Genomic DNA, 13,795 nt, shown 5'->3' on the forward strand with positions numbered 1-13,795 from the left:
CTAGCTATCCTCAAAAATATAAGGGAAAGAGTCCTGTTAAGTCCCTCCAAGCTTGGCTTGTCCATCTCTGATCTTACTCAGGTCTCTGTCACCACCCAGTGGACACCACACTCAACTACAGGCCTTGCAGATCAACTGCCTCAGAAGACATTAATAGGTTTTTGCATCCAAGAGACATAGTTACAGGAAAGTGTTCTAAATTCTCTTTCTTATGAGCAACATTTTACTTTTAAATTTCAACAATAGAATATATACGTACTTTGGTCTACTAGTATTCAGTAAGAAATGGTGAGGGGCTGTTGTGAGGAAAATCATTCTGGGACAGTCACCTCATTCCCTTCCAGATCAAATATTAAGTCCAGTTGAGTTTTAAAATACCGTCACGAAATTACTGATTTCAAATTTATATCTGGAAAACTATCAGCCCAAAGAATGTACCATTCAAACACCAGTACAGCCTCCCACAAGGTGATCAAAAGAGTACAGTCTGCTTTCTAAATTATCACTATGTTACTTAAGTAAAAAAATATTACAGTTAGGCTTATAGGCTGGACTTTTTCCTTCATCAGATAAAATTTGAAAACTAAGGGAAGCAGAAAGCAGACACCTATTTAAACACATTTTGTTTAATACCACATAAATTCAGTAGATTTTTGTGAAATAACTCAAAAAAAGTGGGATAGGTTTTTTTAAACTAACAATACAATTGACTTGTTTTGTGTGTGTATGCAATCAGGACACAAAACAATTCCATCACCTCAAAAACTTCAGTAGTGCATTTTGTCCTTTGCTTTTTATGGCTGCTGCTGCTGCTGCTGCTGCTGCTTTTCGTAAAAGTAGTCAAAAACTTTGAAACTCACATGAAAAAACTTTCATATGCTGAATCAACAAACTTAAAGAAAGAGGTTTCTGGATTTAGTAAATCAAATACTTATTTAAAGAACCTATATAATGCCATGCATGGAAAATTACCCTTAAGGATTAAAAAATAAACAAACTTACACGGACAAACACCTTCTTCCAAAGGATTGTAGAAAACAAATAAGTGCTAGGTGTATGTAAAATAAAGCATTTTGTAAGGAGTCTATTATAAGACTCAAAAGTTTGCTGCTACTATCAATCTTTAAATTAATTAATAAATTAATGGGATGGCCATTAGTAGGAAAACAAACCAGCCAAGGGAATGTTATATGTGAAACCGAGGAGTTTGGATTTTCTCCCATCCGCACCAATGTGCCTCTGAAGGGCTGGCTATTCCACAAGGTTACTCGGGCTCACCAAGGAGGTGAGCAGCTCTGGAGTCGGGACGTTTAGTGTAGATGGAGTGGTTCTGAGAGTGAGGGTGGGGAGAAGGGAAATGTTAGAGATATTACCAATCAAAAGAAACATACAACTTGGCAACTAAATGCACTTAAGCTAAATGGAGGGCTGATTAGTGAGGGTAACAGGGAGGAGGAGATGTTGGATGACCAAGAGGATGAATGAATATTGAATATTTCACAGTGATAGGAAAAGCAGAGGAAAAACAGGAAAGGTTGGAGGCAGGGTAGGAATTTAGACATTAAGTTTGAAGTATTTGAGGGGCAGGCAGATGAAGATGCCCATTTAATGTATCCATTAAATGAGTCTGGCGCTCCAAAGTTCCAGCACACAGATTTGGATGGAGGCTCAGAGTTGGAGTCTTTGACCTGACTGCCATAAGCGTGGGGAATGGTAAAGAACCTGGGACAGTGTGCAGAATGAAAAGAGGCAAAGAACACAACTTCAGGTGGGTAATTTAAAAGAGAAGCTCAAGAAAAGGAAGCTGTGAAGGAATGGTTAGAGAGGAAGAGGTGGGAGGAAGTCGGAAACAGACAAGTTATCTGGGAGTGAGACAGACAGACCTCAGAATTGTAATCCACAGAAAGGATTTCTGTGGATGAACACAGACACACATTTTCCTCCTGTGTTCAGTCAAAAATTCAGACTGGTATTACCAAAAAAATACGAAGGAGAAAATGTAATATTGAAGCTGTGAAACTTTTTCTATAAATAAAGTAAAATTCCCAAATTACTCTAGGAAAGAAAAGGACAAGTACCAGAGTCAAAAGCTACGCATGCTTTCTTTCTTCAAAAAGTTCCTTCAGTTTCATATTTTCTAATATCTAAAACAAAAGATATACTTTAAAATGGCTCTCTCCTTTACAACTTTTTTCCTCTATCGATTATTGTATATAGGTCATAAGCTATAAGTTTGGGCCAATTCGGCAGCCATAGTGGATCAATACAGGCTTTCTAACCACAATGACTTCCCTAAGTGACAAAGTCTCTGCCAAATGGCTTCATCTGAAGAGAAGATAGCTGAGGAGAACAGAAGGATACTTCTGTCTAAATAAACACTAGCCACAGAGTTATACAAGAAATCATCTGAATTATTTTAATACTCTACTTGTCAAAAGTACTTCTACTTAAAGTGAGGTCTTCACAGTTGATTCACATGAAGAGATGGAGAGCTAAAACATTATAACTGCTTACACATGTTTATTACTAGTGGCCAAAAAAGGGATTATAGAATTAATCAATAAAACAGAAAAATAACAAAACAGAACAGAAATAGCTGGAAATGAGATTAGCGAAAATAAAGGAAAGGCTTGATATATCCACAATAAATGAAGACTAAAAAAAACAGTGACATAAGGATAAAGTATCAGCAAATCAGGAAGAGAATGTAACATTTGTTGATAAAATACATCTACAAACAAGCTACATGTATTTGTGGAAATTTATGTGTTTACATACAAGTTTATATGTAAAAGCAAAGGAAAAGGACCAGAAGAATCTGTCCAACCTACTGTCCAGTAATTTCCTTTGAAGGCAAGAGAAGTGCAGTGAAGTCATGGGGTCTTCATACATCACACAGCATACTGCAAAGACTGCCTGGAGCTCTTATATGGATATATTTGTGTATTATTTGTAGAATAAAACTGAAGAACAGGGGATTTTTTAAGATAAGACAGAAATACTTGCTGCACATGAAAACAAGGAAATATTCACACAACCAGTGCTGGGTCAAAAGGACACAGGAATCAGTTTAAGGGAGATCCCAGTGGCCAAATGTAAAACTTGAGCAATAAAACAATTATTACATCTGATTGAAATATTTAGAATAAGTCAAATTCACTCATTCACATGAAGAAAGCAAGCTCATTTGTTGCCACTGGAGAAAATGAAGAACAACTCCTAATTTTGAAAATTGATAAACAGAAAACAATTACGCATTTATTCTGCCTTTTCAGTAGGAAATATATTTTAAAGTAACGATAGAGTCCCTGTTGATGAAGGAGAGAAAAGTGTTATAGAAGAAAAATCTGCTGATAAATGTAAAAGAAATATCAAATTTGAAAGTTACTACTTTGTACCCTCTAATGAAAGATTTGCTTTAAGCAAGAATTATCAATTGAAGCTAAAAATGTCAAGGGACAGATGAAAAGGAAACTGGATTATCTGTACAGTGTCAAAACATTATGACATAGATTACTTGCTAAAAGTTTTATAATTAAAAACATCTTATTTGTAAAATGAGAGATCTACTTACCACCACCTTTTACCCAGTGTTCATAGTGACTATCTCTATTATTAATAAAACTAGTTTTTATACTCTACCTATTTAACCTGAATCTAATTAAACCTCTACATCTAACTTCTAGCTTATAGAAAATAGAGAGACTACAGGAATAAGTTAAATGACTAAAGGAGAGAAAACTGTACTACTCCACAGATAATAGGACTGATTTCTTCAGTAAACTACCACTGAAAAAAAGAAAAATCAAAGGTAGGGGTGGGGAGTGAGGAAGAGGAAGAAGAGGCTGTTGAATAGAACATACTTAAGAAACATAACAAAGTGAGGTTCTTGGTTAAATCCTGGTGGAGAAAAATATCTAAGATGGTTTGGGGTGCAACTGAAAAAATTCTCATAGGGAATTAGAATTGGTTTGCAGAGCATATTTGGGATCTCTGATGTCCTTATTTTTCACTTTAAAATTGTTCAGTAAGTTGGGTGATGAATAAATGGAGAAAGGGCTTCTTTAACATTTTTTCCTACTTTTGTATATATTTGAAAAGTTCTTTGCAAAATCTTATACAAATACATTCAGAAACAGAAAGTGAACAAGTTTCTAAAAAGATACAGAAACTTCCCTTATCCATAGGGAATACATTCCAAGATCCCCCAGTGGATGCCTGAAACTGCAGATAGTACTGGACCCTATATATATATTATACTATGTTTTTTCCTATACATACATACATACCTATTATAAGATTTAATTTACAAGGCAGGTATATTCTGTGAAGACAGCATTATCCTGACAACAAAGCCAGACAAAGCCACTATCAGAAACACAGAACAATATCCCTTATGCACACTGATGCAAAGCTCCTCAACAAAATGCTAGCAAACTGAGTTAAGCAACATAACAGAATGAATGTACTCCGTGGCCAAGTGGAACATACTCCTGGATGCAAGAATAGTTCAACACACAAAAGTTGATCAATTTAGTATCCCACATTAAAAAAATGAAGAGGAAAAAAACCATGATCATTTCAGTTGATGTAGAAAAAGTATCTGACAAAATTTAACACTCTCATGATAAAAACAATCAACAAACTAGTAATAGAAGGAAAGTACCTCAACATAGTAAAGGCCACGTATGGAAAAACCCACAGCAAACATTATGTTCACTGGTAAAAGACTGTAGATCTTTCTCTAAGATCAGTAACAAGAAAGGGATGCCCATTCTTATCACTTCCAGTTTACCCAATACCAGATATTCTAGCCAGAGCAATTAGGCATAAAAAAGAAATAAAAGGCATCCAAATTGGGGGGGAAAAAAAGTAAAATTCACACTGTTTCCAGATATAATCTTATGTGTGTACAACCCTGAAGATTCCACACACACCAAAAAAAATTGTTAGAGCTAATAAACAAGATGCCAAGTCAACACACAAAAATCAGTTGTATTTTAATACATTAACAATAAACAACCTGAAAAGGAAATTATAAGACAATTCCATTTATGATAGCACCAAAAAGAATAAAATACTTAGGAATTAAACACACATGAAAGACATGTTCCATAAAAACTATAGAACATTGCTGAAACTAGCAAAAACAAAAATAAATGAAAACACACCCCACATTCATAGATCAGAGGCTTAATATTCTTTTTTAAAAACATATTTTATTGATTATGCCATTACAGTTGTTCTATTCCCCCCTTCATTCCCCTCCACCCTGCACACCCCTCCCCCACCATTCCCCCCCTTTAGTTTATGACCACCTGTCTCAAGTTCTTTAGATTCTATATTTCCCATACTATTCTTGCCCTCCCCCTATCTATTTTCTACCTACTGTCTATGCTACTTATTTTCTGTACTTTCTCCCCCCTTCTCCTCCTCCCACTCCCCTATTGCTAACCCTCCATGTGATCTTCATTTCTAGGGTTCTGCTCCTGATCTAGCTGTCCTCTTAGTTTGCTTTTGTTGTAGGTGTGGTTCTTAAGAACTGTGAGTTTGCTGTCCTTTCACTGTTCATATTTTTTATCTTCTTTTTCTTAGATAAGTGTCTTTAACATTTCATATAATAAGGGCTTGGTGATGATGAACTTCTTGAATTTGACCTTATCTGAGAAGCACTTTATCTGCCCTTCCATTCTAAATCAAAACTTTGCTGGATAGAGCAATTTTGCATGTAGGTCTTTGGATTTCATGACTTGGAATACTTCTTTCCAGCCCCTTCTTGCCTGTAAGGTCTCTTTTGAGAAATCTTCTGACAGTCTGATGGGAATTCTTTTGTAGGTGACTGTCCCCTTATCTCTTGCTGCTTCTAGGATTCTCTCCTTCATTTTAATCTTGGGTAATTAATTATGATGTGTGTTGGTGTGTTCCTCCTTGGGTCCAACTTCTTTGGGACTCTCTGAGCTTCCTGGATTTCCTGGAAGACTACTGCCTTGGCCAGACTGGGGAAGTTTTCCTTTATTATTTGTTCAAATAAATTTTCCACTCATTGCCGTTCCTCTTCCCCTTCTGGTACCCCTATAATTCGGATGTTGGAATGTTTAAATGAGGTTCCTAAGCCTCTCCTCATTTTTTTGAATTCTTGTTTCTTCATATTTTTGTTTGGTCATTTTTGTCTTCCTTCTGGTCCACTCCCTTGATTTGAGTTTCAGTTTCCTTTCCATCACTATTGGTTTCCTGTGCATTTCCTGTCATTTCAATTAGTTTAGCCTTCATTGGTTCCTCTAATTTGTGACTAAAATTAGCCAGTTCTGTGAGCATCCTAATCACCAGTGTTTTGAACTGTGCATCTGAAAGTTTTGCTATTTCTTGGTCACTTAGAGTTATTGGCTCTGGGGCTTTGAGTTCTTCTTGAGCCATGTTTTGGTCTGTTCGAGCCTGTTCCATATGAGGAACGGAGCCTTAGATGTTCACCAGGGCAGGGCCACCCAGGTCGCTGGGTTGTGACACTGTATGTGGGGGCATGGTCAGTGAAGGGCAATAGCAATCCCCTCTGCTGCTTCCCACCACTGGGGCCTGCGCAGTCTGTCTCACTGCTTGCTCCTTCACCTGGTTTTTCTGCACACGAATGTGTGACTGGGGTCAGCCTGCAGCCTTGCGCCCTCACTGGGTCCACCCTCACTGGGTCTGCCTGTTGCCACCCCATACCTGGAATCCGCCCACGACTGCCTGAGCACCTGGGTCGGGGGATCTTTCCTGCCTGACCCTGCTCCGCTGCTGGCTCCGCCCCTCTTACCAGTCTGGCTGAATGGTTCCTTGTTGTCGGACTTAATTTTCTGTATTTTGGCTGCATTTTTTGTTACTAAAACTTTGTTGTCTTTAAACTTGGTTGTGAGAGAAGGCACAGTGTTTCCACCTACGCCTCCATCTTGGCAGAAGTCCAGAAGACTTAATATTAAGATGTTAATACTACCCAAACTAACCTGTAGATTTAAAGCAACCTTTATCAAAACTCCAATATATTTTTTTTGCAGAATCAGAAAAACCATCCTAAAATTCGTATGAATTCTCAAGAAACCCTAAATGGCTTAAACAATCTTGGAAAGCTGGAGGGCTCAAAATTTCTGATTTCAACACTTATTATAAAACTATAGTAATCAAAACAGTGTGGTAGTAGCATTAAGACATTCACTTTAAGACCAATGGAATAGAGAGCCCAGAAGTATATCTTCACCTATATGATCAAAAGATTTTGACAAGGGTGCCAAGACCATTCAATGGGAAAGGAAGAGTCTTTTCAACACTGGTGCTGGAAAAATTGGTTATCCACATGTATAAGAACGAAGTTGGATCCTTACCTAATGCCATGAAAAAAATAACTCAAAATGGATGAAAGACCTAAATGTAATCCCTAAAAACTATGAAAATATTAGAAGAAAACACAGGGCAAGAACTTTACATCAATGGATTTGGCAACAACTTCTTGGATGTGACACTAAAGGCACAGCAACAAAAGAAAAAACAAGTTGGATTTCATACACATTAAACATTTTTATACATCAAAAACAGTATCAAAAGAGTAAAAAAGGCAACCCATAACATGGGAGAAAATATTTGCAAATCATTAATTTGATAAGGGATTAATATTCAGAACATAGAACTCTTAAAATTCAGCAATAAAAAAATCCAACTCAAAAATGGGCAAAGGATTTGAATAAATACTTCTGCAAAGAAAATATATACATGATCAATAAGCACATGAAAATATGCTCAAGTCACTGATCATTGAGAAAACATGAATCAAAACTATATTACAATTACCACCTCGCACCAATCAAGTGGCTATTAAAAGAAATAAAAAAGAAATGATGGCAAGAATGGGGAGAAATTGGAAACCTTGTGCATTATTAGTAGAAATGTAAAAGGGTGTGGCTGCTGTGGAAAACAGTGTGGTAATTCCTCAAACAATGAAAAGTAGAATTATAGTATGTCCCAGCAATTGCATTTCTGAGTCTATGTACCCAAAAGAATTAAAAGAAAGATCTTGTAAAGATATTTGTTCACCCACGTTCACTGTAGCATTAGTTAACAATAGCTAAAACATGAAAGCAACTGACCTGTCCATCTTGAATGGATACGCAAAATGTGGTTTATGCTTAAAATGGAATACTATTCAGCCTTAAAAAAGAAATTTTGACAGAGGCTACAACACGGTTGAATCTTGAAGACATTATGTTCAGTGAAATAAGCCAATCAGAAAAGATGAGTACTGTATTATTCCATTTATATGGGATACTCAGAGTAGTCAAAATCACAGACAGGAAGCAGAATGGTGATTTCCAGGGGTTAGGAGGGGTGTGGGAATAGAGAGGCCTTAATTAATGGGTACAGAGTTTCAGATTTATAAGATAAAGAGTTAAGGAGGTGGGGTGGTGATGATGATTGTACAACATTACTAATGTGCTTCATACCACTTAACTGTATATTAACTGTATACTTAAAAATGGTTAAGATGGTAAACTTTATGTTATATATTTTACCATGACAAAATAATTTAATATAACAAAAGTTTTCCTAACCAGTTAGAAAAAATGAGAAGTTCATCTTACAGCAGCAATAAGAAAGATAAAATTACCTATAGAAGTGGGGGGGTTGGGCTGGGTGTTATGAAATTTGTTATAATCAAATGAATAAAACAAATTTGATTAATGAAGAATAAAGTAAACCTGAACATATGAAAAGCAAAAGCTTGTATTTAGAAAAAACCTTGTCTTATAAATATCAATTTTTTCTTAATAATCTTTTAAATTCAGTGCAATTGATTAAAATACTAGTGGTTCTTTTTTTTTTTTTTGGTAAGTTAACAAAATAATACAAAGTTATGAGGGGAAATTAGCCCCAACAGATATTACAATTGTCTGTAATTAGTGAAGTTGAGGCTGATGAGCAGATTGCTGTACACGACCACATGGCTGCATGCCACCCTAACTGCCAGTATGATCGGAGAAAAAACGAGCCAGTGTTTCGGTCTTATTTATCTTGTTTCTCTCCCCTACCTCCCTGCTCCACTCTCCATCCCCAGTCTATAGTCTCCTAGTACAAAGATCTTAGAAAAGACTACAAGATTCCTCATGTGTAAAATGAGGATGTCCTTTCTCATAAGGTATTTTTAGGGATTAAATGAGATAGTGCATGTAATAGATGGCGCACAGTAATAAGCATATAGTAAATATTAGCTGCTACTTAAATGCTGATTCACATAGGTTTTGATGTTATTCTCATGTTCAAACAGTTATACTCTATTATTTTTTTCTCTATGTCTTTTACTGAAACTTGTCTTAAACTCTTTTTAAAAGTAGTCAACATATTTAAAAATAAATGTTAAAGTAGCAAGGCTGTAGTTAGTAATTGTGGTCTAATGCATTCCCTGCTACAGGAAAGAAATAGCAGAAAATGAACATTATTACACTGAATGAGAGAGGGTTGACCTCACTTAGGAAAGGTGATGGGTTCAGAGGACTGACCTCACATTTGGTTACTGCAGTAATGTTTTGTTTTCGAGGAAACCCTTATGACCCAGAACAAACTTCAGAGCAACACTAATGATTAGACCTCTTGCGATTTTTAACTGAGAGAAGAACATCCAGGTTTTTACCAAAGGGGGAAAGATGCTTTTCAGTAATGTATATCTGCTTGTTCTGTACACACACATTCAAGACATCAAAGTATGGGCCACACTGACTGGAAATGCTAAATCCAATCACACCTGAGGGTATTCATAATTGACTTCATTTACTTTTCTTCTTACTCATGGTCTTCCACTTCCCAACTCCCTTCTCATACCCATCCACAAAACAAAGGTAGAAAAGGAGGGCAGAGCACCTTTTGTATAGGGTATCATACACTATCAAGTAATATCTAGTCAAAACTCTTAAAAGTTATTCCTACTGTGATCTTTCTACATTCTCTTTTCTCTTCCTTCTCATCCTCCACTACCCTACTCCTGATCCTTCCCCCTGTATCCTGTATCTAGCTGTTGTTACTCCTCCACAATCTGTTTATCTTTGAGTAAATCCCATCTCTCCTGTACCCTGAAAGCATGAAACTTGTCTTTATTTTCAGTAATTTATCCCCAGGAGAGCACTTAGCAGAAAACCTAGTAGGAGGTACTAGAAGATGTTTTGAAATAAGTAAACAAAGTATATTATCTACACTGCAATATATGGCAAAAAGCCCTGGATTAGTAGACAGAAAACTGCACTCCAGTGTCAATAATGCTACCTGCTTGTTCTGCAGCTTCATATTTAAGCATCTTAGTATCAGTTTCCTCTTCTACAAAATGGGACTCTTACTTGCTCTGCTATTGCATATGGTTTCACAAATTGAATGATGAAAGTAAAAAGTGCCTCTTATTATGCTAGTTTAAAGCTGCATGCTTACTTCTGTTGAACAATATTACTTGTCAAACAAGCTTTCTAAATTTAAGTAGCAATAGTACAGTTATTCTATTAGGAAAGGCAGATATAATTGATACATTTATTTGCTTTTTCTTAAAATAAGAATCAAGTCATGAATAGCTGGTAAAACACTGATTTACATTATATCACCACAAGCATGTATAATGCTCATGTTTTGAAACAGTAATGGCCCATGTTAATTGTGCTGTATCTTTCAATTTTAATTATAATTTAGACGAAGTGTTTTGGTATTTCTTACCAGGTTCTGGAAGGTCTAATTTTGCCCGCTTTAGTTCTCCCATAGAAATCTGAAGTTGCTCTATTACAAAGTCATCTTCAAAAAAAAAGTCCTTTGCCAAGGTCTCCTGAAGAAATTCTACAAGTTCTTCCATAGACAATTTCATTAAGTGTTCTAAGAAAGGATGAGAGAAATGATAATGCTATGTCAACAGCAACTTTATGTACAGAAAGAATTCTATTCTGCTATTCTTTTGCAGTATTTTTTAAGGGGTACAACAAAAAAATTAAATATGGTATGGTGAATATCACTGAAATTCAGTATGACAAAAATATTTTCTGATATTAAAGCAGTCAAAGAGAAAAGCAGGTACTCGTACAGTGGGGGATAGGAAGGTGAATACTACTAAATACCTTCTCATGGTTTAGGAATAACCATACCGACAGTAATATTAACCCAGAGCAAGAGCTCCTTTAGATACGATGAACGCAGACCATCTCCAATGATGAGAGCTCTTTCTGTTTTATTGACATGAGCTCCAAACACATTTTTAGGTCTATATTTTCTACTGTTTTGGAATTCAAAAAAATTTGCATTACTCGTTTTATTTTTATTTCTACTTATGGAATTAATTTTATTGGAAAAATTCAAAGTACAGATACAAAACAGAAAGTAAAAATCAGGTAAGATCCCACTAGCTACTACCCTATAAAATATGTATACATGTGCATTAATTTCAAAAAGTAAATTACATTTTCTATGATATTTACCTCCTTGTTTTTTCTCACTTAATGATGTATGCATATATCACTGATATTTCTTATTTCAACAAGTATAATTTTATACCATCATTATTAAGAACTATAAGAGTCCATTGTATTTATGTACTATACGTTTTAATATTGGACATTTATGTTGTTTCTTTTCTTTCCTCTGCTTTTTTTTTTTAAACCACTATGTGGTGAATCTCTGGTAACACCATCTCCGAATATTGTTACGGCAATCAGGAAATAACCAAGAGAAAACCTTGGGAGCTTCAGCTAACTATTGGTTAAGGGTCCCACACACAGTTTTTGAAACTTTATATGGCAGTGAAGGAAGGTTCTGGATGTCTGCGAGCTTTCTCTTCCTAACTAAGAAAACATATATAGCAGCAGACTTTGTTACATAACTTTAGTCTAATGAAATGATAGAACATAAAATATTAATAATTGTTATGCTTAAAGATTATTTACAAAGGGTGAAGAAACTTTTACTTGTCAAAATTAATCAAGAGTCATATAAGTAAAACATTAAGTGGGAAAAGAGAGCTATAAAGAAATAGAACATCACATTTCTATTCCTCATGTTTAGGGAACATTAAAGTAGTAAGTATATATCTTAATAAAAAGTATTTACCTTTGTTCTATATCTTGGTCAGTTCATAATCCAGAAAGAGGAAAGGGGAGGGGAGAGACTGAGAGAAATTGATTGATTTCCTGTGGTTCTATGAGTCTTGGAGACAATTCATTTTCACTTGTTTTGTTTGGTACTGTGGTCTGTGAGTTGGGGGAGTAGGGGTTTGGGTGTCAGAGGAGCGAACCATTACACTTCTGAATGCTTGTCTTTCCAAATGAATAATACAGATATGATTTTAAAGGGAGTTTTCACTCTTGTCTAAAGTTTGGATAATCTGGCGCTTGTGTTCAGGTAAGCAATCAAACAATCTTATATTAAAGTACCTAATGTGTACTTAGAACAGCACCATGCACAGCAGGGAAAAACACTACAAAACATGACCCCAAGTACTTAATTAGATCATAATTTAGTTGGGAGGCTGAACAGACGAATCATTCGAGAACAGCCTAAGAAAGTAGAACACAGTGAACATGAAACTATTTTGTATGGCTGAATTAGAAGCACACGTGCAGTTCTAAAGCTTTCAGTGACTCCCTGAATAGTTACAAAAGAAGTCACATATTTTTAAGGGTGAATTGAGATGTTAAGATGGATAAGGTTCTTCATTTCGTGAAGAAAAACTCATTTCTTGATTTTAAAATAAGGTATAGCACATCAAATTTACACAGCTTTTGGAATATTGCAAATGCAGGCTTTTAAAAGCCCTGTTGCATTAAGACAACTATAGCTGTGGACTACACTTGCCCCTCAGGCCACAATGCAGTCAAGCAGAGAGATCAGCTGAAGGTTCCCCATCTCTGTTCTACACCTTGAAGATGGATGCATTTTTCCTAGATAAAGGAAATAGTCATGGAAATGTCCTCTCTAGACCTTTTAATTAAGGTGCCTAGTTTCTTTGGTCTCTCTCTCCTCCTATTACAGAGCTGATTCAGAATGATGAAAAGGATGAATGGGGTCCCAGTAGAAACAAATACTTGATAAGATTAATATTATTAGCAAAACCACCACATTACATTCTACTGTTTAAGTATGAAAATAATAAAAAAATAAAACTGATATACAGAAAAGAATCAAAGACCTTTGCAATGAGGTAAGCTTCTAGTCATAAGATTCAGTGAAAATAATTACCAACTGAAGATAATTTCTTCACTGATTTTCAGGAATTTTTTAAATTCATTACTAAAAGAAAATGAAGTTGAGTAAGGAATGATATATCAGTTAAAACATGGCTAGATTTTTGTGAAATCTTTGTAGTTAAACGTCTTCTTACTTTTGTGTAATTTTAAGATTGTATAAGACATAGCAGTAAGAACTCGTTCTCCTTCAAAGATGTAGATATCCCATATCCTGAGGTTTAGAGTAAAGGGAGTCTATAATTAAAAACAAAACAGAAATAAGGTTAATAGTTTGCCATGTGTGGTAGTTATAATTTTATGATTGGGTTTCATAAATAAATACTTACACGATCAAGGAAACATTGAAAGAACCATTTCATTGTATAAAAACTTGTGTAGATCTCTTGAGAATCCTGAAAAAACAAAGACTTCATAATTTCTGGATTTCAGCAAACAAAGTCTGACACGTAACACTAAAGGTCAGGAGGCTGAAGGAAGCAGCTATCACAGCTAAACATTAACCCATTTCATTACAAGTCTTTTTTCATGCTGCTGAAGTAATTCTATTTTTTCTCTTCTTACTTTCTCTTCTT

The 13,795-nt window shown here is 35.5% G+C and overlaps 1 protein-coding gene across 4 annotated transcripts in view; it reads right to left on the minus strand.

The window, feature by feature from the left end:
- USP6NL (USP6 N-terminal like) overlaps nucleotides 1-13,795 on the minus strand; it is a 188,198-nt gene that overhangs the window by 12,440 nt on the left and 161,963 nt on the right. For all 4 annotated transcript variants that reach the window (XM_037143516.2, XM_053665807.1, XM_037143514.2 and 1 more), the window contains 3 exons: nucleotides 13,550-13,615; nucleotides 13,358-13,457; nucleotides 10,711-10,863 (listed from right to left, as the gene is read on the minus strand). In XM_037143516.2, the coding sequence (XP_036999411.2) occupies nucleotides 10,711-10,863; nucleotides 13,358-13,457; nucleotides 13,550-13,615 (319 nt within the window). The remainder of the gene's footprint in view (nucleotides 1-10,710; nucleotides 10,864-13,357; nucleotides 13,458-13,549; nucleotides 13,616-13,795) is intronic.

Source organism: Artibeus jamaicensis, unplaced genomic scaffold (assembly GCF_021234435.1).
Source record: "Artibeus jamaicensis isolate MK-2021 breed Jamaican fruit bat unplaced genomic scaffold, CSHL_Jam_final contig_426, whole genome shotgun sequence".
Taxonomy (NCBI): Eukaryota; Metazoa; Chordata; class Mammalia; order Chiroptera; family Phyllostomidae; genus Artibeus; species Artibeus jamaicensis.